The sequence below is a fragment of the Schistocerca nitens genome, chromosome 3, assembly GCF_023898315.1.
Source record: "Schistocerca nitens isolate TAMUIC-IGC-003100 chromosome 3, iqSchNite1.1, whole genome shotgun sequence".
Classification (NCBI taxonomy): domain Eukaryota; kingdom Metazoa; phylum Arthropoda; class Insecta; order Orthoptera; family Acrididae; genus Schistocerca; species Schistocerca nitens.
Window position 1 is genome coordinate 494,531,290 of NC_064616.1, and position 26,984 is coordinate 494,558,273.

At 39.3% G+C, this 26,984-nt stretch overlaps 1 protein-coding gene across 1 annotated transcript in view; it reads right to left on the reverse strand.

Moving 5' to 3' along the window:
* Nucleotides 1-2,574: 2,574 nt before the first annotated feature.
* The window catches only part of LOC126249637 (angiotensin-converting enzyme-like), a 274,120-nt gene continuing 249,710 nt past the window's right edge, over nt 2,575-26,984 (reverse strand). The window contains exons 9-11 of the mRNA XM_049951314.1: nt 9,749-9,992; nt 3,757-3,903; nt 2,575-3,424 (exon numbers count right to left, since the gene is read on the reverse strand). Of these exons, the coding sequence (XP_049807271.1) occupies nt 3,238-3,424; nt 3,757-3,903; nt 9,749-9,992 (578 nt within the window). The 3' untranslated portion in view covers nt 2,575-3,237. The remainder of the gene's footprint in view (nt 3,425-3,756; nt 3,904-9,748; nt 9,993-26,984) is intronic.

The following is a 26,984-nucleotide window of genomic DNA, read 5'->3' on the forward strand; positions in this document are numbered from 1 at the left end:
TTCGTTGTCATCTTTGCACAGAATTCCGTGTGCCTCCATTTATACTTCATAGTAACGTAGTTTTATTGAAACAATCGTCTTTTATATGGTCTAAATTGATTAATGGGTTCCGAGAACGCCAGAATCATGGGCGGTAAAATGGATTAGGAGCATATTATGTGACTGAATGTCTAACCCCAACGAATACGTTTGAAGAGGAGTGTCTTTGAAGAAATCTTCGTGATACTGACAACAAGAAGATATCTGGAGGATTTAAGTTCGTTTTCGCCTCAAAATAAGGAAAAGAAATTTATGACCATCTCCTGTTGTTGGAAAAAACATTTTTCGGCATGATGGCTAAGGATCTGCATTATGCTACATCTGAACAATCCAGGAGGAATAATCTTGCTCACAATTTTAAAAAAGAGACCAGAATGACTGGGCAGGGGTGGAATTCTGGTTTTCAGCATTGAAGTTGAGATCAAGGACCAGGATGTGCCATGTGGGCCCAGGAACAGTGCACAACTATTGGTGAAGAAGGAAAAAACTGTGAGAAAACAGCCCAAATTTTCTGAATCACTTTACTTTACTTTCTCTAGGTAGTAATAACGCTTTCATCTCGAAAATACTGTACGATGATCGTACTACGTAATTAATGTTTAACTCTCAAAATGTAATTTGTACTGTAAATAACATTGTTTCCCTCAACAAAGTTTTGAAGTTAAAAATTTATTTAGGCCTTATTCAGTTATGTGGACATTATGCCCTACCACGTTGGGCACAAAGACCACTGGGATATTTTTCATATTATTCATTATTTAGGTGTTTTCCTTTTGCCTAAAAAGAACAAAAAATCAGGCAGGTAAACCCTGTGATTTGGAGTTTCTAGATAGACTGCAACTTAGCTACGTAAAACGCCATCCATTAAGGTGGCCCTTATGATCGCCCTTCCCTCACTATACTCGTATTTCATTGAAAACATAAATGACCAAAATGAACAAAAAATGCACTATTGCATTATACATCTTTCAGATGACATTAGAGGCACTGAACAAAAAGAGATACCCTTAAAATAATCACTTGATTTCTTCTGTTGAGGTGATAAATGTATTATAAGTAGTCCGTACCTGATACGAATGAAATTACAAAAGAGGAAGTGCATTGAGAATATAGAACATAACTAACTTGGAGAAACACAACTGCAACTATATTACATTTTCCACTATGCATTACCACTGCACAGCATGTCTTAGATTATCTTATCTTATTTCACAATCCGTTTCATTATAAATATGGTAGGAATCAAGAAAGAAATGATGTGATTATTATTATTAATTGTGTTTTTTGAGTTAGTACGAGAGTGCTCGAAATGTGTCGTGGGTTTAGATGGGATTCCTTGGGATGAAGAAACCCATGTTCTTGAAAAATAACATTGAGGAAATATGGAGAACCATAATTTTTGACAGGATGCCATACGATTCCACTGTCTTCAAAGTCCATATCGTGCTTGGACGTAAGGTCAAATTAAGGAAGATTCAGACTAGGAAATCACACAATTATTTTTCCTCAGTTCCATTTACGAGTGTAAGAGGAAATGTCCAGTAATGGTACAAAATATTCTCCCTAATGGTATGTAAAGTTTCTCGTGGAGTTTGTAGACCAAGGACATGCATTTCATATACCAAGATACATTCTGTTTTCTGTAGCTACATGTAATTTATTTCAGAGATCATATAAACTTGTGTAGATGACCATTTGGAGTGCCTGCATTAAAACTCATAATTCATTTCATATACCACATTTATTGTGTATGAATTAGATGGATAATGTTACATTTCTTGTATACTGATTAAAACATTGAATATCATATCCACTATTTTGCCAGAGACATGATTAAATGTAAACAGATTAACACAAAAAATTTCAATTATTTGCCTTAATCCTCTAAGTCATTTTACTATTTTTACATACTAATACTAACGGCAAAGAATTGTAAGCCCTGTTCACTTTGTGTAAACACACTTACTGTTTAGGAAAAAGATTAGTTTTTCTCTATTGAATGTACGCCTTTCCTAACTACTCTATAGCAACATTGAGGTTAATGATATCAGTTTAAGGTTTTTCTGACGTATCAGAAAGCAATTTTATTACAATTGTAACTTTCCTCATCACAGAAAATTTAAAATCAGAATACACTGATTATGTTTTAAAGTGAGGGTTTCTAAGTGTTCCTATTTTCCTATAATATCTATTTACTTACTGCACACACAGTTACATAAAATGATCGTGATGAGGAGAAGTGTTGCTAAGATTATAATTACTGAATTACACACTATTTCAGATACATGAATGTGACATTTAGCACTACTTGAATTTAATTTTTGGTAACTACAAGATAAACATCGAAAATGCTGGATTGATTATGGTTAAAATAACATGAATATGAATTATTAGTTGACGTATTATTTGGCATCTGAAGTCTATGATGTAATCTGTTTAGTTACACATTAAAAGCAAAATTGTGAGCATTAAAATTCACACTTAGATTCAACATTTATCTACTCTTTATATATAAAGTGCAGTCAAATACAAACGAAACGGATGGAAAACGTAAGTATAGTAAACTATTTCTTATTCCAAAAGTTATCGCCATAACTGTTAATATATCGAGCCAACTACGAGACAAAACGCCGAGTGCCTTCATGGAAATATATTTGCCGTTGCCTAAGTGCAGCTCTTCACCTGATGTAAGTCGACGGACACGAATTTCCTCCTTCAGGGCACCAAAAACATGGAAATGGCATGGGTAGAAATCGGAATTGTATAGAGGATCTGTGGCGGCTTCTCAGCGTAAACTCTGTAGGGTACTCGGCAATAACCATGGCAACATATGGGCGGCCACTGTTTTGGCAGGTTGTTTCCACTACTCTAAAGAAGTTTCGCTGCGAAGCCATCACACATCCATCATACATGTGTTTTTACAAATTTTTGGAGTCATTAAAATAAACATTTGTGGTCGTCGAATTGCTTCGAACGAAAAGGCGCATGCCTGTGTACAATCTTGGTTCCATAGGCAACCGCAAACATTTTTCTATGAAGGAATTTACCATCTTATGTCACAGTGGGATTAATGGATTAACAGTTATGGTGATTACTTTTTAAATAATAAAATCTGTACTTACTGGTCTTCCACCTGTCTCGTTTTCAGTTGACTACTTCTATTTTTACCATAACTACCACACATAGTATTTAGCAGTATTAAGTAGCGGCAGGTTGTTCATGTTCCCACCCTACTGTGATATTATATTTCTCTATTTGCTGTTTTAACCAAGCTGTTAATGGTGCATAATATTCCAGAAGTGGTTGAACATCATAGTGTTTTGATCCAGTAAGTATTTTCAAAGCTTCTGGCCATGGGCGACTTCTGCCGAGTTTGAGCATGCGCCTGTTGGAGTGTGCAAAAATTTTTGTCACTAAAAACATCAACAATATTTTCAAATGAAATGAAGTACTTCTGTATGACAATTCTTTATGATGCAATCAGCTGAGACACAAACTTGCTTCTAGCTTTCGTTTTAAAGACATAGTTATTCAAAGTGAATTTACAAACTAAAACTGATTGATCTAACGAAATTATAGTGAAATGAGACTGAACAGGTACCTTAAAATGAGTTTATTCAAGAAATGTAAATATTCTGTAATTTTTATCACTTGAATAATGAAATTACGAAAATAATGATTTCACAGTTTACAGCATCAGGAAGAACTTCGTCTTACCATAATGCTGCTCCACTGCGCTTTGATCCATATATGTCACACTGATGGAGAGGGAATGGTAATGGTTTGTCAGTAACCGCCCCATATATAGCGTGCTGACACATCCCTTTAAACAGCTGCACTTGCAATATACCACTTAGAAAGTATCTGGAAACATTACAACGTGTCATTCATTAAAGTTTTATACGAATTAACATATGAGTCTAGAATTTCCATTCCACTCACATCCATTCACATGTTTTACGAGGGTAATAATCAAAATCAAGGTTCGTTACACAGAAATTATTTATGAAGTGCTATATTGTCGAATCAACTTGATGTACTTAATTTGAGTTAGATTACTGCATTTCCAGTATCTGTCGCCACGTGCAGGAAAGTTGCGATTATCCCTCAGCACGTTTATCACGTCTGACTGTCGTCTGCAGTTTTGGGAACACGTGGAAGTCACTAGAATGGAGAAGTCGACTGTTGTCTTGTAAATAACTTATTTGCGGAAATATTCTCCACCATTTGTTTTAAATAGCTCAGTGAAGTTTTTGAGGTGTCTTACTGTTGAGAGCAGTATCGATAGTTTGTTCTCCGGCAAACAATAGACTAGCTGTGACTCTTTTGTGCTGCAAAAAATGTTTGTGCGCAGTTTGGCGTGGATTTTAGGTTACCGTCAGCTGCAGCTGGACATTATACGGAATCAAGGGTGACGAGTGAAAATGTGTACTGGCGCGAGATTCGAACCAGGGATCTACTGCTTACTGTCCAAGTTCGATAATCACTGCGCCATCGGCACACAGCGTTATCGCCATTGTGTGGACCATCTCGGCACGCCACGCCACTTATCCGCAATCCCTGTTCATTAACTCCATGTTAGCTACTCAGAGATTCCCACAGGAGATTTGTGCATCCGCACTGAAGAAGGTGGATCCATTGCCCAGCTAGGTGTATCAATTAAATGAATGCGTGGTGTCTGTTCTTTCGGACATGTCTGAAAGAACAGACACCACTCATTCATATAAGTACTGTTCTGACATCCGACTAAGAGATTCCACAAATATCTGCCCTACTGTACCAAATGTATGTAAACACGTAACTCAGGGACAGTGCGCGTTTTTATTTTTATAAATGTCACAAATCTTGACCTTGAAAACTAATACATGTAATGAAACGATTCCAGACACACAATATAACATGTATAATTTCATCTGGACATTTTGTTACACAAACCCTTGCTACAGGGCATTTCATGTGTTCGGGAGTCATCGGTGTTTCCTTGTAGACCTCTCATTCTAATTTCCTCCACAGGTAAAAGTCCAGAGGTTTGAAGTCTCGTGAGCGTGCAGACTATTGTGGCTTCCCTAACGACCGATCACACGATCTTTGTATATTCTATTAAGTCTGAGAATGTGCAGCACATTCGTCACGTTGGTACTATAAAACGTGCTTCATGACCATTGGGATGTCTTTCAAAAACTGCGCCAGCTCTTTAGAGTTTCATAAATTGAACAGGGATCAACGATGTGATTCTTGAAAAGCCCACACCACAAGATGATAAGCCAAGTTCGTTGACTATACACTTCTATCAGCTAGCGTGGATTGTTTACTTAACCAGTAGCGCATTCTACAAAGATTGTTTGCAAACGATGCTTCATCCGTAAACGGAATCTTGCACAGAAACTGCTCATAACTTAACAGTTTTCACAGACCCTCTTCTAACCTATTTTGCGCGTCACTGGCGTGAAGCTGTTGGTAGGGCAGAAAGTGATATGGATGGAATGTCGTATTCGCAGAACACTCCTTTGCCTGACCTTCACTTAAACATTCAAGATGCCTTGTAGTGATATGTGGATTGTGCTTTCCCGCTGCTAAAATATTACATGTATTTCCGTCATCAGTTTTCATTCGTTTTAGTTGGCGGATTTTTATTATTCGCACTTCCAGTCTCTTGATTTTTTTCTGTGTTTGCAAATTCAGATCAGGGGCAGCTTCTAACGATTAGGATACATTTTAGCATACACCGAAACACTGCTTTAATAGTTAAGCGATATTCCCCATAAACGAAAACTTTATCCACTTTTTGTACTGTAAGTGAAGATCCTTAGTAACTTCACGAGTAAATTGTTCAGTCGTTACAACTGCAGAGCCCTGGTTTCGAGTGAGTTAGTAAATACACGAACTCTATCTGAATTAAGTCACTGCTTATCGTTGAAATTCTCTTCCAAGGTTCTTTACAATGAAAAAAGAAATAAACTGCATAGTGGCAGTTACGAAAAAAAATGTTGATGTGATATGTCGGTGGTTATAATCGTTAAGAATTGCTTTCGTACACCGATATATTCATTCCTTCTGGATATTTTTGGGTTGGCCTGTGATAGTTACCTCTGTTTTTATTACAGAGATGACGATATCAACTTGGCTGTTTCTAACGGAACTAAAGAATTTTCTGCAAATAGGAATGCAGATCTCAAGCAGACGAATTTAACCGAGTTTCACTCTCCGAAACCAGAATAAGTATTTCTGAGATATTAGAATGTTTTGAATTTATGATATAGACCGAATGTGTTTTTTAAATGAAGAAAATAACTCTCTTACTCAGAATATGTTATTACCATACAGAACTTTCGAGGTCACATAACGGGGTGATCGAGCTTGACGCAGCTAAGAGTCTAATTACAAATTCGAAGTAATTGAAAAAAATTCAGTTTAAAACTGATACTCATAGTAATTGGCTACGTGTGGTTGCACTGGAAGGCAAAGGACGTACACTGTAAGGATAATTCACCAGATAACTACGATAACCGTTCTTATCCTGTTCCTTCCAGAGCATTGAGAAAACGTGAATATCTAATTGAATCGATTGTCAAACAAGGAACTAAGGTGTAAAGATGGTTACATTATAACTTTTCATGAAGAAGCCCATTTATACTAATTTCATTTCGAGGTGAGCTGTTACATTATAATATTTCATCAATCGTTATAAAATAAACCCTCGTCGGTGATCGGGGCTTGTGCATGGACTTCATTTTTCACGTTACCACAGAGGAGGGGCGTTAAATAAGGTAAAACGTGCAGAGCAACAGATACCACTTTCATGTCCTTTTCAGGGACCAGAAAGATCTGGATGAGCACTTACCTTCTCACAACCGACAAGTGAATCGGGAACCCATCGTGCTTGTACCACATACATCTGTCTATTTCAAGTGGTTACCTTTCTAGACGAGTAGTTACTCTTTCAGTAACAGATAATGCTCGTCTGTTAACCGTTACAGTTTCTTTAGTGAAGTAAAGATCAGTTACGCACTTTGAAACAACCAACTCCAAGCGTTCGCACTATACTGTCTCTGACGTTCAACCTGCCTCAGATAGTCGGTATTCTCAGCGGCCCAATAATGCGTCTTTTTTACATTCAGCATGCCACGATATGTATAGGTTGCTTCATCGGGAAAGAAATTTCGTTGAAGAAAGCACCTGTCCGGACGTCGCATCATAACTGACCCAGAGAATTCCATGTGACTTCCGCAAACTTACTAGTTCAACTGTCTCAGTTGAACAATCAGATTTGTCACTGTACCTAAGTAATTAATACAGCTATGACAGTAGATTACACATCGTTTGGAAAGGACTATCTTCTAATTTACTTAGTTGAAAAAAGAATTACAGCGTCTTGAGCGGTTCTAGAAATATTTGAGTTGAAAGGCTAAGCTGAATAGCCCTACATATAAATTAATTAGTAGATAGCGTCTCTATCCCTTCGAGGCTGTTCACACGCGGCACAGCTGTGTACAGAGATATGGGGTTCTTAGAAACTTTTGGCGAAATGGAGAGAGACTCTTAGGTTGGAGCTGCTGTGGCAGCTGAATCTAAATGTTGTCTGACTGTGTCATGTAATGAACCCAAATGACCATTATTAACTCAATGATACCGGTGTGTATCGTTAATTTCATTTCTAAGATGATTACTTCATACAAAAAAAATTGCTATGAAAATGTTACATTTTATGTATTACCGCTTAATTTGATATGAATAGAAATATAACTGTGTATTTTATAAAGTTATTTACAACATTTCCAATAAATTATATTAATCTCTACGTAAAGAATACACATAAGTTAATTTAAATAATATCTCCACCAGCTATGTAAATAATTGTATTCTTCGCCTACAAATCTAATGGCTCTTCTTTCTCGCTTGGTGGGAAGAGTAGTTGGAAGAGCTATAGTGTCAAGTAGTTTGTAAAGAGAAGACAGTTCATGTTTGATTGGACTTTGAAGCTCATAGGAATAAATTGTAGTTATTTTATCGACCAGTTGTTTGAAACATTTGAGAATACAGAAGCTAAAAGTTTGAACATTTATCATTTCGTAATTAGTGATTCATCGAATTCTTACGATCTTGGAAAGTTTTGAATTTCACCGTACAGGAAAATCCGGAGACAATCATCATACTCAGAATACCATTAAGCCAACAAATAAAACCAGGTAAGTACCAGATTGTTTATTGGAAGAATCCTAAGGTAGAATAGATCGTGCACGATGATCGTCTTTTCTAAGACCAAAGTTCAACCAATTCTTGAGTGCTATTTGTCAGTGTTGGGTCCTTGCCAAGTTTCATTAATGGTAGACACAGAAAAAATTCTTAGAGAAGTTAATCTCTCGTTATGGGTTTGTTCAAGAAAATTGAGAGTGGCACTGAAATGCTCAACAAACAGTATATGGATATGTTACAAGAAAGACAATTTTTAGAGCCCATTTTACAAAATGATACAAGGAACATACGTCTTCACCCAGTACACATACCGCGTAATGACCGAGGTACTAAAACTAGAGGGTACGGTCAGTCTTTCTTCACACTTACCATCCGCGAATGGAAAGGGTTGGGAAAAATAAAAATAATACGGTTACACAGTGTACCGTCCACCACACACGACTTGCGCGGCACAAATGTAAAGCCAAATTAACCTGTGGCTTCACTGGAAGCGCTACTGGAATTTGCAATATTGAAGTGCCAAACTTCCTACCCGGTGTTCCTCGGTTATCCCGACGAGATGAAGCGGAGGTTTTGCAGAACAGCAACGTGCGTGAGATGGAAGTCAAGTCCTTCGGGTGGCTGCGAGGCATACCGTCCGCTGAGCATCGGAGGCGCAGCTTGGGGTATATCAAATCTATAATCATTGCTGTTGGTAGCTAGACAAAGGGAAATTATTTGTAGTCTTCTGGCCGAACAAGTTTAGAACTTTAATCTTTTATTTGCCCTACGTGAATTCGATGCAGTGTTCACTCTACGGACAATTCTCGCTGTCACAGTGTATTTGTTAGACAGCGCATACTTCGTGGCACATCCACTCCACGGAAGAAGCCAGGAACTCAGCACAGCATATGAACATGATGCACTAACTGGTGAAGCCTACAGCGATGTATCGTCGAATGTGAACGACGTTTCCACGCAGATACTAATGATGAGCAACTGTCACTATCTACAAACCTTACGCTGGACAAACAGTAGGCGCCTGAGTAGCGACCTCGCGTGTACAATACTATGTAGTAGCCTCGCAATCTAGGTACGCGAAAAAAAGTATAATCATTGAATAGGTATATGCCTTATAAGCTTTTCATAATAACTGACATGTAGCCTGTGTCTTTTCCTGTTTTTCACTGACGCGCGACTTGATGCCGTAAGATAATATTCACCGTCAGCTGTGGGTATACACTAGCAGTCCATAAATACTCGGGACTAGTTTCGTTGTCTAGAACAAAACCGAGTTTCGCGATCGTGAAGACATTGGACCTGTAAACTAATACATGCCAGGTAATGCAATAAGGGACGCTAAAGAGTCACATTGGTATACTAGTAATATTCACTAACTGCTGCGAGCAGCACATTATTACTCTGACGCCTTAAAATAGAATGTTGGAACAACATTAAATTAAAAAACTGAAATTCAGGACAACTGCTTGTTATTGAGCATTGGTGATACTACTATATATCGAAGAAATATACTAACCTGATGTAAGGTACGTTATTTGCAATGTGATACTTCGCACCAGGGTCAAAATCAGCCTCTGATCTTGGGACAGGCGGAGTAATGCCTAGGTATTTCTTCCTGAGGTGCCACCAGTCGTGGTTATAAGTTTCGGGAGAAATGACACCTCGGAAAACATCCCAGCGCCATTTATCCACAACCAAGGCGAAGGGCAGCTGTGGAATTCGGGAGAGAGCTTGCTGCAGCAGTACGCTGAAACTCATTTCTGCAAGTGTGAAATAAAATTCACTTTAACAGCGTGAATAAATGTCGATTTCTGGAAAACATGACACTCAATAACTCGATAAACGCAATAAGCTGTCGGGGTCAATGAACGTGTTAGCCAAGTACTCGTGCAGTCTCTTGCGCATATTTTAAAATTTTAGATCGTTTCGCCACGTCAGAAATCAAGCGATAACAATTTTCAACATGTTCAGATGCCCATGGTGACTTTCAGTGAGTCATTACTGCAATGCTCGAACTCTGATGCCAAAATACAGTAACTGTGACATGCTTTTTGCCTCTCTTTTAATATAATTCTATAATGGTGAACCGATTTACATATGAGTTAAGTCTGTTTCTTGGAAAGTGGATGAAAATGCTGTATGAATACTGGTCAAAAACTTCCCTAAAGGAACATCTGTACCGTGGGTTATATTTAATATTCCACTTATGAATACAGCGCATTCCGGTTAGAGCTCAGAAAGTTAGGTCACTTCGTTAGATTCAAGACGAATAAAAACAAGTTACATCGCAGATAACTTTTTGTTCATTAATGAAACAGTAGTTAACTCATTTACTAATAATCAAATTCTTTATTCGCGCTCACAGTTCCGTCACAGGAGAGAGCGTTATAAATATGGTACTGGCACAAGTTTAGAATATATATTATAATTCTTGGTGCTGGCGGTGTGAATGTTCCAACAGATGCTTCGTATGATCCAGGGGAAAAAGTCCAAAATTAAAGCAGAATGGGGGAACGGCAAACTAAACTGTTGTGTTACGAGGTACAAGCCCCATTGTGGTTATTACTTACATCTGTTGCTGCTAACCGTTCCATTGGTTTTAATACTAGCTTCGCAGGAACACTTAGTGGAAATACATTTATTAAAGAAGAGTTACTTATAATACAGCGTTATTTTTAGTGCCAATATCACAGTACATAAAAATGATCTGTTATCTTTCCACACCATGTGAACATTCAGTGTTGTTAAGTTTATAATGCGCACACTTGTATTTGTTCGTGAGCTTTATAACACCATAAGAACATTTTTATAACTATACGAGAACATCTTTCTGCATACAGCTCAATCTTAAATACATGAAACAGGTATTTGGTACCTTTTAAGCGTCAGATTTTTGATGTTGTTGTCTTCTGGTCTTCTCTGGCTTTAAGCAGCTCTCCACACAAGTTTGAAACTTCCCTGTGTTGCATTCCCCAAATGTCCAGGTCTCTTTACCTCTTTTTAACTGCTACCATTTCCACCCATTTCAACATGCCTGCTATAGTAAAGCCTACTTCTCACTCTACAGTTTTTGCCCTCTACACTTCCCTCCATTAGAAACTTTAATTATTTCTTGACGCCTCAGGATAATTTCAACCATCCTATTCCTTCTTTTAGTCAAGTTATTCCACAAAAATCTGTCGTCCCCAATTGGGTTCAGTGCCTCTTCACTGGATATTCTAGCTATCTATCTAATCTTCAGCACTCTTCCGTAGCACCACATTTCAAAAGCTTACATTGCTTTGTTGTCTGATATAATCCACTACACTTCGTTTCTTTTGTGCTATTTTTGTTGATATTCGTCTTACAAACTCCTTTCAAGACATTATACACCCTGTTCGACATATCCTCCAAGTCGTTTTCTGTCTCTGACAGAGTAACAATGCTCTTACCTTTAACTTGAAGGAAGTCATCTTTTCAGCAAAGATCACTTTTGAAAAACCTCTATTTACGATGACCATCATCTGATCTTTGAATAGTGTACATAAAGTGTAAAGGTTAATATATGTGCCCTATTACAGCTATAATGTACTCCATATCTTACTTAGTCGGATAGTTGTCTTCCCTTTCCAAATATGTCCTCAGGTTTCCTTTCTGCTTGTTCAGAGCGCTTACTGAATAACGCGCTGGATAGACTACAGCCGTATCTCACGCCCTTCTTTCACTTCTACCTTTCTTTCATGTCCTTCGACGCTTATGATTGTAGTCTGGTCTATACAAGCTGTATATATATATATATATTATTGATCCCTTTATTTTGACAATTATAACTAAGAGAATTCCAGAAAGGTATGTTCCAACCAACAGTGTCTAAAGCTTTTTTAAAAAAAAAACGTAACAGACTCCGTATAAATGTGACTTCGGCGTTCTTCAATCTTTTCTCTAACAAGGAATACCTTCGCACGTTCAATCTTTAGTAAGGCTCCTTTGAAAGTGTTGTGTTAACAGTTATGACAGGAAAAATATTAGCTGCTGATAACTTACCATGTGCATCAGGAGGGCGACAGGAAATGAGTGTCCGGGAGGTGCAAAAATCAGCCTTCTATGGGATGTGTGTATTACACTTCACAAAATGTACTTCGTCGGCAGTCAAGAAATGCTCAAAACAAACTATTCACTTGCAACATGATCACAGAATGAAAAATGGACTGCCACAGTGATCTCAAATGTTCGCACTATCAAGATCGAAGGCGAACTGCTTGAGGGTTACAAACTGTGCAGGACGTTCACCTAGATATCCACTCCTAAAGAATGCATATAGAATCTTATTGGTGTTACGAGGCGATGAATACTGTTACAATGTGATGGCATGCTACCAAAGGCGAAACAGTCTACCGTGGAGCTTATCGTAAAACCGACTAACCGACTATCGAAGGCGTAGCTGCAGGTAGGGCGATAATATGTTTTACAGGCACAGAAAAAAAAAACAAAAACATCCAGAGGCTGAATTTGTCCAGTGGTTTCAGATGATGTGAATTGCAACACACATTTTTCAGGAGGGATAGGAGTATGATTTTCATACGCAGACGAGGAATCAAGTAAACGCAAGTTAATTTGACCAGCTATTGGCCAAAAGCAGTGGTCATACCATAGTTGTAGTTCTCTTACGTCAATTTTCGCACTCTTGCTTGCTGTGACGTAAATATTCACTACTGCTTTTGCAAGATTACGCAAACGTAGGGGCAGAGCACCTTCAACCTCTCACAGCATAATAAATAACTTGCCAGCCAATTTACCATGCATATTAACAATCGGCGTAATTGAATACGAATGCGTTAAGGTATTGATGTTAGTTGATCTTGATGCAACTCTCTTGGTACCTCTAATTTCCAGGGTTCCTTTCATATGCATTTACTCTTAAAACTCCGAAATATCAGAGTCGAAAACAAATTCCTTACTGAACGATGGGATAAGTTTCTTTATCTCATTTACAAATTTTCGGACCGACTCTGCAGTTTGGTGCGCATCGTCAAGTTCACGTTTTGTTTGAAATTTCGCTATCTTACGTCTTCCAATTCTGTAGCACTGTTTGAAGTTGTGCAACCATCCACTGTTTCCCTTGAAATCGCTGTAATCTATGTCATGCGCAATTTGAGGTGCATAACGTAGTAGGTGACTATCGTGCACATCCTGTAAAGTTCAAACGTGTAAACACCAGTTTTTGTAACAAGTGCACCTTGTCTTCCCCTGAATATCCTCAGTTCTCTTATGCACTACACGGTCATATTGCAGCGGACTAATTCTAAATCTGTTAATAACTGTTTCTATACTTCACTGCGGATGATCTTCCATGTATGTAATTATGTTTAGTACCCGCTCCTTAGACAATTATTGTCCTTTACTGCAGTTCACTGGAGTCGGGATTTGTGGCTCCCTGTCCGACAAGGGTGATGAACGAAATAGCTCGACACCTGTTTCAATATCACTTTCACTTGTTAAGAACGTATCGTCATCATTGTACTCCTCATATACGTTGTCCGCACGGTCGAGCGCATACGACAGCACACACTCCACTGACTCGTCTTGCAGAAAGGCTGGTATATCTGCCACTTCTTCTTCACTCTGCGAAATTCCTTGTGCTCCTTTCTGACGAAACGTCAACTTCGGCAACTGTTGTTGTAGATATAATGCTACGTTTGCTCTCCTTATCGTTATCATTGCTCTGCTTTGTATCAACACCACTAGCACTGTACGACTGTTAATAGTTACTTGTCGACTAAACAGTTCAGCTACGCTCTGCAGCCTCATTTTGTGCACACCATTGGATACCTCCAGTCCCGCCTCCTGTTGCCGTGAGCAGTCAGTATTGTGGTTGCATGGTAGACAATATATGGAGCGTCGAATGCCGTGAACATCACTGACCTTCTGCCACCTCGCACTCAAGGGGTTTCTTGCAGGATAAATCGTAGGTTTACTTGGCGTGTCCCTAAGTCAGCTTCTGTCGTGAGTACCATTCGTCTTTTGATAATTAGTGTAATGTATTGCAATTGTGACTTATTACACTATGGCTTGGTAATACGTTTTTTGGCGCCTGGGTTCTTTGGTCCCAGAATTATAGTCGTCTTGAAGTCTGAGGGTATTTGGTTCCTGTGTTTTAAGTTATGCACTGCATACCAAGTGGAACCGTTCTGTCATGGTTGTTTCGCACAAGGATCTTAATAATTCTGTGGAAGTTTCGTCTATTCCAGATGCTCTTACAGAGTTCTTTCAAACGTTTCTAGATGTATCGCGTTCCCCATCTGACATCATCCACTTCCTCTCCTCATTCCATAATACTGTTCTTACATACATAATACGAATTCTTTCCTTTATATAGTCCTTCATCTTTCAGCTGTTCCTTCATTCCTTAGCATTGGGTTGCTATCTGAGCTCTTTATGTGCATGGCATTTCTTCTCTCTTCTTAAAAAGTTTCTTTGATTTTCCTATACGCATTTATGTAATACGACGAATATTAGCGACGAATATTAATAGCAGTAAATTCGTTGGTAAATTGCTTTAATAGTGTGAAGTAAAACGTTTAATAGACTGGTTTCCTGGGACAAAACTCTTCCTTTCTTGTGCATTGTACGTATACGGGTAATTTCACGGTGGAATAAATGTTTTCAGGTATCTCAAAGTATTTTTTCTTGTCTAGTTCCTAATAGATCTAGATCAACTGATTGGATGTATGCACCGTTACACCTTTAGCCACGGTTACTTTATTATTTAAAAATTATATTCTATGTATTATCTGTTAAATGAATTTTGAATTTCATACTTGATGTAATGCAACCTATGCTGTTTTTTATTTTTACTTTTATTTTATTTCATTTTATTTTATTTTTGGTGTGGGGAAGGCGGATCTCGTCTTCAGTCAGCTGCTTGGAATAGAACCAACTTCTTTCGTCTCTTGTTTTCTTGATGGATCCGAGGCAATTTTGGTAGACAGTTTTTGCGTGTCGTGATTAAACAATTTAGTCGTTTTACGAGACACAGAGAATGCACAGCCCCAGGAATGTCTGCTACCGAAGGCGAGATAATACGGAGCCTGCTGGCTTCGTTGCTCCTGCTCGTAAAGTGAGTGTTTTCTCTTCCTCGGTTCATATTCTTCTACCTTGTTTGTGTGGCGACGGACAGTTTTGGTAGTCATCCTCGAGGGTTAATGACGTCTCTGATTGAGGCTCCATGGAAGCATCTCTGTATGTATACCGTGTTTAACCACGCTACCATTTATACGCACTCTTGGCCACCTTTTTAGTACTATTTAATATTTAATGTATGTTCTGCACTAAGATTGTAATAATCTGGTTTACATTGAGTCGAGTTTCAACTCTTGCACTGTACTATCAGTCCAGTTAACGAAGCAAAATTACGGGAAAAATTCGTGTAGTGGCAAATTTTTGAATACTATTGGGATGGACTATCATGAACAGTAAACTAAAAATCCCCTCCTGTGGGATATCAGCGCTGGTGTGGGGTGCCGTTTAAAGTTCAGCTTTTTAACTTTTTCCTTGAATAGCTTGCGAACCACGGCTTCTAGAGAAAACGTTTCCTGGTACAAAATTGAACTACATTAAATTTCCTGTAAAGAAGGTCCTATTCATTTTATCTCTAGGAGTCATAGTTTCCGCATTGTAGGGGATGGAATAATCGCAGATTATAAAAAATAGTATCTCAATGGTATAAAATTAACATTTATCGGTAAATGAAGCGGGTTAAGAACAAATACTAAATGTATGTCCCACGTCTAAGTGCGTTGCAATTGAATTGAAAGATGAATGTGTTCTGGGAGTGTAGCAAGGTGGAAGACAGAAGTGCGAGGGAACGTGGGTCGCCAGAATCCAGCCATGCAGTTCCCTCCCTCATAGGTCCGCAAACCGAAAAGGGGGCAGGTGATTTCCCACTCTGTCTACCCTACCACGTAACAAGAAGAAACTACAGTACATCGTGTTTTACAAAGTTACACCGATCCTCCGCAGCGCACCTTAATCACTGACGACACAGGGTGCAGAAGTGTCAACGGGGTGTCTTTATTTTCCACAAACTGAGTTAACACTACAAGGGGTACAGATATGAGTTACTAATACTACCAACGCAAAAAACGAATCTGTAATGAATCTACATAAATCTCTGATACTGTTCTGACTGACAGATTTTTAGTCATCCTGTATACTACGACAGCTGAAGCGCTCTTCCGGGAATGGCTACCTTTACCACAACGTGCGCTGCACGCTTTCAGGTTACAGACTGTACATCTTTAGCATTTCCTGTACAATTCTCTCAAGTGAGCAGACAAAATTACTTCAATGAGTTCGTGCTTATACGGAGGAGTTATTTTCACTTTATTAAATGAATACTTATTTGCAGTTGTTAAATGAGAAATCATGTAAAAACGATTTACAGCTGGAGTTGCCAGCTGTCTACGACACTGAACTGCCTGTCCCAAGTGTTACATGCTGCCAATGTGTGTTTGACAATGGTGATTTCATTGTCTCCACTATCACTGGCTGGATTACTTTCCACAGTACGAGGGGTATCAAATGCATTACCCCATTCTCTTCTCCTCCAGCATCTCAAGAGGCACAGAGGCTTAAGCTGTCACCCTATGCGACGGACGTAGGCCCCTAGGAGTTATGAAACTTCAGATATTTCAACATAAGTCAAGCAATGCATTAGAGCAGATTACTGCTCTAGACTTGGATTAGTCCCGTTCCATCATACATATTCACACCCACTTCGGAAGATATACTGTGGGTGTGTGGTAACGGGTTCCACTGAAGAAAATTCGTATGGCACGAATGGCTTAGAGACCCTGAAGGACAAGTTCAGCAGCCTAACTAGAAAGGTTTTCCCTATCCACCACGCCTGCAGGCACGTTTCTTTCGCAAAGTTTATCTGCTAATTGTAGATGCCTGTAATCGTTTGTATATCTCTTCACGAGGTACTGTGGGGAGGTTTGGAATTGAGTCCACGACACTGGCTCAAAACCTGGTGACCAGGGGCTTGACACCAGCACCTCTCCTATCGCTTCTGCCGTAAACGCAAAGGGAAAATTGTCAACAGCACACAGGATACCCACACAGTCGCCCATCGAAGTGCTGAACATGCCTGATGGCGCTTAACTTCGATGATTAACGGCAATCGGTGTGTACAACTCGTTAAAACGCACTGCAGCCCACTCTAAAAGTATCAACAATTCCTGAATGGAAGAGGTTTATACAGAGTATCAGTAACAAAACAATTGCGAGAGAACAGCAGTAATTTTCTGGTCATTCACTACTTAACCACCAAGCGACAACGACCAAGTTACACAGATTTACAATATGCTGTCAACAAGAGACAACAGCATGGTTCTGCATTTACCAATCCACTCGCTTTCTCACCGACACTGAAATGATCGCTGACAACATCACATTTACAAATTATACACTTCTCAACCTCTGTTTATAGGAACAAATTTTACATAAGGGCTCACTTAACAACCACAAGTAAGTGTTCATTTAATAAACTGAAAATAGCTCCTCTATATAAACACGTCTCAGTGATGTCATTCTGCCTTCTCGCATACGAAAACTGCAGAGGGAATGCTGGGGAGGTATAGTCTGTGAAAAGCGATCACCGCTAGTGGTTTGGGAAGTTGCCTTTCCAAGAAGAATTCTACATCTGTTGTACAAAATAACAAGAATCAGTTTTTCTTCCAGCAGTGTAGTACAGTGTGCAGAAATTTACGCAGAGCCTGTCCATATACATTTCTTGCGTTAGTGTTATTGTTAAGTTGTATCTGTATTCGTTGGAGTATTAATGCACTTTGTGGAAAGCAAATACGCCCTGGAACTTTTTTTTTTTCGCACAGCATAGTCAGTGATTAATAATGAGTTCTGCAGAGGGTCGGTCTAACTTTGTAAAACACTCTGTAGTTGCTTCTTATGTCGTATTGGGGTAGATATAGTGGGGAATTACCTTCTCGCTCCTCAGTTTGCAGAATCATGAACAAGGGAATCGCATGGCTACGATCCGGAGACCTACCTTCCCTCAAACTTATACATCTCACCCCCCAGTTCCCTCCTCCCTCTCACACTCCCAGAACCCAATTCATCCCTTAACCTGTTCAGCTGCTCTTAGACGTGGTACAGACATTTAATACTTTTTCTTAATCCACTTCACTCAATAGTAAAAATTAGATTTTGTTCCACTAAAACACTAGTTTTAATAACATGCGACTTTTCCATCCCTCCACCGCGGAAAGTATTAGCCCTACAGAAAAAAAATGAAGAGGAATTTTCTTGTAAATTTAACGAAGTTTAATTTTGTACTGAGGACAATTTTCTTCAGAAACTGCAGTTTTCCAGTTATTCAAGAAAAACCTAAAAATGTGGCCTTTAGACGCCCACCATTCCCACCACTCCCCAGCCCCAATTACCACTATATTTGGTGTATAGCAACACGCCATTGCGCAGGTCTTCATTTGAGCCAGCCACACTGTCCAGACAGAGCTCTGCTTGGATACGACTAGTGCTAAATTTCATTCACATCAGAGGCTCAGTACAACAAGATAATTGATGGCATTTAAAGAATAATACTATCCAATTTAAATAAAAGTTTGTGGTCGCTGCAGCCCCTATGTACTACTGTACTGCAGTTGCTCCCCTTAAAGTCTGCGACCAAAGTGTGTGGAGCTTTATACAGGAAACATTTTAGTGTAGCATAGGTGAAAGTATGTAAGACGCTGGAAATAGATTTTCTGCACTGGAATGTTAATAGTGTCGCTTTCCAGATGATTGAGAGGCCCGCAATAGCTCCCAAAACGTTACAGAGACTTCACTGGGACATTGCAATCCATTAAAGTGCTAGGCTGCTGATGTTGTCATCCAGTTCTAAAATTAGAGCATGAGTTCCTTTTAACTGACTTTTGTGATGTGCCCATATACTCATCTCAAGAGTGTATTCTCAGTTATGACGATACTAACGTGAGGACAGCGCAACACCCAGTCCCCAAGTGCAAAAACTATCCAACCTTCCCAGGAATCGAACCCAGGCAACTCTGCTTAGCACTCCACCATGCTGAACACGCAGATACTGAGGCAGACTGAAGCAAGGTTAATGACTTAGGAATTCTTCTGTATAAATGCTTCCTAAGTGGTCTCCTATGCTGATATGTCCTGCATCTCACAACATTCCGGAGATTGATATCATTATAGCTCTGTAATGGGTGAACATGGGTGGAGAAGGGGCTGTGTAACTTTTATGTGGAGTACAGGAGCAGTCATGTTATTACAGCCATACTGCACTACCTGCTCGAGCCTGCAGAATTTGGTGGTGCAGGCATGTTGCAGCTGAGGATATCTGGAGCACTGCTTGTTGTTGGGCTGCTTCTAGCACTTTAACTGGACAGCACCACATTCCAAACTACATGGCACAGCATCCAGTATAGTGGTTCATTGTATTACCACACTCCAATGCAGCCAGGTGCAATAGCAAATAGGCAGTCAGGCAACAAGTGCAGTGAAGTGTACGTCAGCTGGCGGCTGGCAGCAGTGGTGACCCAACCAGGATGCTCCGTAGTTAGGCACGTGACCCAGTTTATAGTAACAGAGCAGGCTATGTGTGTGTGGGGAGGATAGGGTTGGAGGAGTCATTGCAAGTTCTGCGTCTGACAAATGTTTGAACAAACAAATCGCAGCTCCATATCTCCACACTCCTATCATATCTTGCTACACACACACAGCAGTATCAGTTATCTGACGACCAAGCAGACTGCACTGGTGAGCTATAAAGTTTTAAACTTAGGACAAATGGTGTGCCTCTGACAACCAAATAAGTTGCATTTATGGATTTCTCGCCACTTTCAACTTAGTGTTGGCAGATTTTCTTTTTAATTTTTCACGATTTTAGGCTTTGGAGAAGTGAATTTTTTGAATATCTCACCACTTTAAAGACAGACCGACTGTGACAGCCGATGGTCGAGAGAAATTGTCAATTTTAGGAGAAATTTGGTGCCATCATTCTAAACTTAACACAAGCAACTTAGTTACACTACGACATCAGAGAAAACTCAGTGACTGTCTTGGATTCAACACTTGGCACACTGTGCAATGGTCTACTGTCTTCGATTATAAACCAAGAACAAGGGATCTGGCAAACTGGCGAGTTGTACTGTCAGCCATGTTGGAATGTGATGTCATAGGACTGTGCTAATGTCAGCTATCTCAGATTTCCCATCACACACGATGTTCTTAGGTTAACGATCTTGGGTTTTTGAGTATCCTCCCATTTTACTTTTGGCACAGTTTGACTCTAAACTGTGCTGTCATATGAGTGGGATGACTTTTGACTTTCCCACTATTCTGTATTAACATATAAAATGAATTCGCATTCGTGAATGACTATCGTTAGCTGTAGAATGGAATGAAGACAATGAATATCTGTGGCGGACCGAAACTCGAACTCGGATTTCCTGCTTACTGCGAGCAGTTGCCTTATTATTTGGCTAACCGTGCATGACTCACAGCCAGACCCAAACTTCAAATGTCGTCAACCATGCGTCTACGACCTGTACTCACACCATTATATATATTCCTGTAAAGGTCAACCGTTGTACTTAAATGTCACTCGCCTGGTATTGGCAGAATATGATATTGCAGAACAACTCAGGCACTGCAATATCATATTCTGTATATAAGCCAAATGGCCTAAATGATATCAGAGAGATGGTGAGGGGGAAAATCTGACAGTATTACGTGGTGTCATAGTCGATGACATCATCGGAATCTGGCAACAATGCAACTGTGCCAGAATGGAGGCAGTCCCCCAAGTGACATGTGCTACAGAGTCGACATTACAGTAACCACGGGGCACTATAGCACTGGGCAGACGTACTGGTCTTTTGCTGTTCCTGAACAAAAGCATGAATTTGTTGACTCCCAAGTGCCGAAATGGTTACGAATTTCATGAGTGACATCTTCTTCATGATATTAGTCAATACCACTCTTTGCATATATGATTTAATTTGATTCTGTTCATTCACGATCTTCCTGTGGTGACTTGCGTTCTGGAGGACGTTGGTTCAGGGTCTCGACCGATCTTTCTGTGCTTCCCCTAAATTGCAGAAGACAAATTCCAGGACGTTGCCTTTGGAAAGGACACAGCCTATTTCCTTCCACACCCTTCCACAATCCGAACCAGTGTTGCATCTCTAACAGCTGCATCTTCGAAAGGACATTAAACTTCAATCTTCCCTCCTTCAGTCGTTGAGGACTAGTGGTACTGACATGACCAGGGCGAACAAGAGACAAGAGGCAAAGGCTGTTGCATATATGTATACATCCTAGCAGTACTGGTCCAGGTGTCAGTAGGGATGACTAGTTGACGAACTTTACTTACGCTCATGTCCAAAGGCTTGAGCGACACTCTAGCAGAAGTTGAAGCGCCTGACACCAGACATAGCAGCATAGTCAATGTAGTGTCTCACAGAAGAAGTACACCTAAGTCTCTAGTCTCCACTGACGTTCAGAAATGTTCGCCCTAGTCATGTCATTAGATTTGATGGACAAATAAAATCCTACATCCTGAAAATCAAATTATTTGTCAGCAACTTTCTTTGTTCTTCTATAAAATCCCCTTGTTTCTTTCACGCTAAAAGTCACGCACTCACAAGGCAATATATCTTATAAAAGCATTCCAGAATAATGCTTAGCTTGTTATATTATCTCACAGAATTTGCCGACTTGATATCTTGTTGAGTTGTAAATATTCTCTTCCTCAGACATGTGGATTATTCGCTGCCGCCGACTCTGCAAGACGACAACAGCGAGTGCGTCCAGTTCCTCTGACCTGCACAGCACACCTGAAGGGTCTTCTGTGATGTCATTCTCCATGCAGATGCATTCCTTGCCATCTTCCGGTTTGTCCACGTATTAACACACTAAAATCTGCAATGAAATTGGGCTGTTGAAAAACGATTCTGAGTGAGTGGGTAAGTCTCAGACAGTTTATCATTTGTCTGCTGCTGGACCGTGTGACACGTCAGTCTGAATAGAGACAAATTGTGAGACACAACAATGAATCTATATTTAGACACCTGATTTACAGAGTGAAAACAGGTGACTGCTGCCAAATGCTTTCCTGTGCTCCATCTGACTTACACATTTTTCTGCTACAAAACCTGTAGTTCTTACTTTCAGTTTTAGTTACTTCATGCACCACTTATTGTATACTGATTTGATATGTTACTTAGTACCCAACAATGCAGTACAACTTTTTTTTATTTTTATTTTTTGTGAAACTCAGTACAAAGTACCACAAGAGATAGATGTGATGATTCATGTTCAACGCAGCAAAGTGATTGACCAAACTACCTCTGTTTCGTGCAGTGTCGTTTTCATTCATCCCGTTAAAAAAGAAAGCATTGCTATCTCCTTTCTGTCTAAGCATTTTGTGCTCTGATCATTGACACAGCACACACACAAAACTTCGCAAATTTAATATTTCAGTTCGATTAAGCTGCCTGTACCCAGTTAATATCGCAAAACCACCAAGTTTCTGAATATGAATATTCCTTTGAACTCCTCGTTCTAATGGTTCCAATTTTAATCATAACTTGTAGTTAATAAGGTGTGAGAAATATGAGGAGTAAATTTTATTCCACGTATATAAATATTTACCTTCATTCATCCAGAATGTTTTACTATTGGTATTTATTTTGAAAAATGATATATTGTTTTCATTGTTTTGTTATCATGCATGTAGTGTTGCTGATTTAGAAACCTAATGTAAAAACTGTAATAGTGATAATGTGATTTTTTGTCTCTCATATGCTTAAGAAAATTTCACAAGTTACCTACATATACAAACATGTGAATAATATAACCACATTCAGTGTACACAGAAAAAAAGATGTCTGAATATAATATTACTAGCTTAGCGCCCGCTTTTTCCCTCAAGTAGACTATGCTCTGCACATACCTGTTTTCTTTTTGTTTTTCTTTACTCAAATCTGTCATGTTGTTCACAAATTACAAAACCTTCTAAACTTGTGAAGCTAATCAAGGTTATATAAGTATCGTCTTTTCCGAATGTACTTTTGACCGAATTGCGATTCTGATCATTGACACAGCACACACAGAAAACTTCATGGATTTAATATTTCAGTTCGAGTAAGCTGTCTGTACACAGTTAACATCGCAGAACCAACACGTTTCTGAATATGAATATTCCTTTGAACTCCTCGTTTCATTGGTTCTTATTTTAATCATAACTGGTAGTTATGGTTTTTGTTTACTATGCCTTTTACGTTCTTGTGGTGATATTTTCGTATAAACTTTCATCCCCTGACACATATTTCTTTTTATCCAACCGAGAAGTGGAAAATCAGTTTTAATAGATTTAGCTTCTTAAGTTTTTTAATATAACGAAATATTTGCTTAAAAATTTCGATCCCCTGTTTTACCCACTTAGAGGTTGGCTTTCCAAAAACAACGAAACAATTTTTTTATATTTCTAAAGGAGAAGCCAAAAACAGATTTTCATGGATTTAGCATGGAAAATGATTTCATAATAAAATAATTTCATGAAACTTTTCATTTCCTTTTTAAGAATTTCCAAACATACTGATACACGTATTTTAAGTGATGTTACATTGTCTATTACTCCTTTTGTCAGTCGCTTCTCTGATAGTTTGCTGAGACGGTCAAAGAAATTCATTCGCCTATTCTTAATGTCATTTTTGATGTTTGGAACATTTTCTGTTGTTTTGATTGGTTGTAGCTTGTAACAGTCTTGGGTATGTCTGGCTCCTAAAAGTTTTCTAACGATGTTTCATTGTTCTTTTTTGATTTCTTGAAGCTCGTGTTTTCTGTTAAGTGTCAGTGCTTCGCTTCTGTAGAGGACTGTTGTTTTTATGACTGTGTCGTGCTGCCAAATTTCGGCCTGTCTAGACATGGACTTTCGTTGCAGATGGTTTTAGGCTAACCTTAATGCTTTTTGACTTTTAGGAAGCGATTCTGCTGTGAGATTTTTTCAAGGCCTGTCGGTTCAGTGAAGCACATTCTTTGAGTGTCTCAAGCTATTTTAAGGCAGTCTCTTCGTCCTCAGGTCGTGCACAGATTCTAGGTATGGTTTTAGAGGTTTGCATTTATTATTATTATTGTTATTTTGACTGTAATACAGTGTAATAGGTATACAGGGTGCTACAAAAAGGTACGGCCAAACTTTCAGGAAACATTCTTCACACACAAAGAAAGAAAATATGTTATGTGGACATGTGTCCGGAAAAGCTCACTTTCCATGTTAGAGCTCATTTTATTACTTCTCTTCAAATAACATTAATCATGGAATGTAAACACATAGCGACAGAGCGTACGAGCGTGACTTCAAACACTTTGTTACAGGAAATGTTCAAAATGTCCTCCGTTAGCGAGGATACATGCATCCACGCTCCGTCGCATGGAATCAATCCCTGATGCGCTGATGCAGCCCTGGAGAATGGCGTATTGTATCACAGCCGTCCACAACACGAGCACGAAGAGTCTCTACATTTTGTACCGGGGTTGCGTAGACAAGAGCTTTCAAATGCCCCAATAAACGAAATTCAAGAGGGTTGAGGTCAGGAGAGCGTGGAGGCCATGGAATTGGTCCGCCTCTACCAATCCATCGGTCACCGAATCTGTTGTTGAGAAGCGTACGAACACTTCGACTGAAATGTGCAGGAGCTCCATCGTGCATGAACCACATGTTGTGTCGTACTTGTAAAGGCACATGTTCTAGCAGCACAGGTAGAGTATCCCGTATGAAATCATGATAACGTGTTCCATTGAGCGTAGGTGGAAGAACATGGGGCCCAATCAAGACATCACCAACAATGCCTGCCCAAACGTTCACAGAAAATCTGTGTTGATGACGTGATTGCACAATTGCGTGTGGATTCTCGTCAGCCCACACATGTTGATTGTGAAAATTTACAATTTGATCACGTTGGAATGAAGCCTCATCCGTAAAGAGAACATTTGCACTGAAATGAGGATTGACACATTGTTGGATGAACCATTCGCAGAAGTGTACCCGTGGAGGCCAATCAGCTGCTGATAGTGCCTGCACACGCTGTACAAGGTACGGAAACAACTGGTTCTTCCGTAGCACTCTCCATGCAGTGACGTGGTCAACGTTACCTTGTACAGCAGCAACTTCTCTGACGCTGACATTAGGGTTATCGTCAACTGCACGAAGAATTGCCTCATCCATTGCAGATGTCCTCGTCGTTCTAGTCCTCCCCAGTCGCGAGTCATAGGCTGGAATGTTCTGTGCTCCCTAAGACGCCGATCAATTGCTTCGAACGTCTTCCTGTCGGGACACCTTCGTTCTGGAAATCTGTCTCGATACAAACGTACCGCGCCACGGCTATTGCCCCGTGCTAATCCATACATCAAATGGGCAATGCCAACTCCGCATTTGTAAACATTGCACTGACTGCAAAACCACGTTCGTGATGAACACTAACCTGTTGATGCTACGTACTGGTGTGCTTGATGCTAGTACTGTAGAGCAATGAGTCGCATGTCAACACAAGCACCGAAGTCAACATTACCTTCCTTCAATTGGTCCAACTGGCGGTGAATCGAGGAAGTACAGTACATACCGACGAAACTAAAATGAGCTCTAACATGGAAATTAAGCGTTTCGGGACACATGTCTATATAACATCTTTTCTTTATTAGTGTGTGAGGAATGTTTCCTGGAAGTTTGGCCGTACCTTTTTGTAACACCCTGTATATACACATTTTACTGCAAGGCATATGGAATGTAAGGACTTATCAAGTGTATTGTCACTTACCTCAACAAGTGGACATTTTTATATATATTGTCACATTAAAAGATATGTTTACCAAATCATGTAATAAATTGCAAAAGAAGCCATCGAATCTGGAATATTAATTTCCTTTATTGAGGACTAGTTTAGATCCCTAAACTCATTACCAAATCATCCATTAAGCTATGCAATAGCATCCATTACGACAGCCATGTGCTTTTCGTTTCAGTTAAACACATGTAAAGTAGTGCAGGATTGGACCTCTTTCACCTGAGGTTCAGGTTCTTCACTACTTTAAGTGTGTTTTACTAAAACCAACACTCATATGGCTGTCGTAATGTATGGTATTGCGTTTCATAGTGGATCATTTGATAATGAGCTTAGGGCTCGAAACAAGTCATCAAGAAAGAAAATTAATATTGCAACTTCGACGGTTTTTGCAATTTATTGCATACTTTGGTAAACCATTTAGTTGCTCAAGTCATGCCTTCGAGAATCTGGAAATTAGTAAAATACAGGTGTTTAACTAATAACTATATGTTTAATACATATACGATAAGAACATTTATAAACAGACAGAATAGCTATTGGACGTGTCCTACAATATTTATAACACATCCTTAAACCGCCACTGACCAAAATTAATTTAATAACTCTATCTCAATAAAACTGTAAACTGCTGAAACAATTTTAAGAAATTCTGACATTCAGTAGCTTACGTGGAAAGAAACAGACAATTTTAAGAAATTCTGACATTCAGTGGCTTACGTGGAAAGAAACAGAATATTAAAGAGCTATAGTATTTTAAATTTTAAGCGCGGATGTAGTTTGTAGAGTTTTGTAATACTTGCAGTCGAAAGAAGTAATACCTATAATTTCGAAACATCATATTTTTTTTATCAAATGATGAGGGAAAGTATACTCTGAAATACA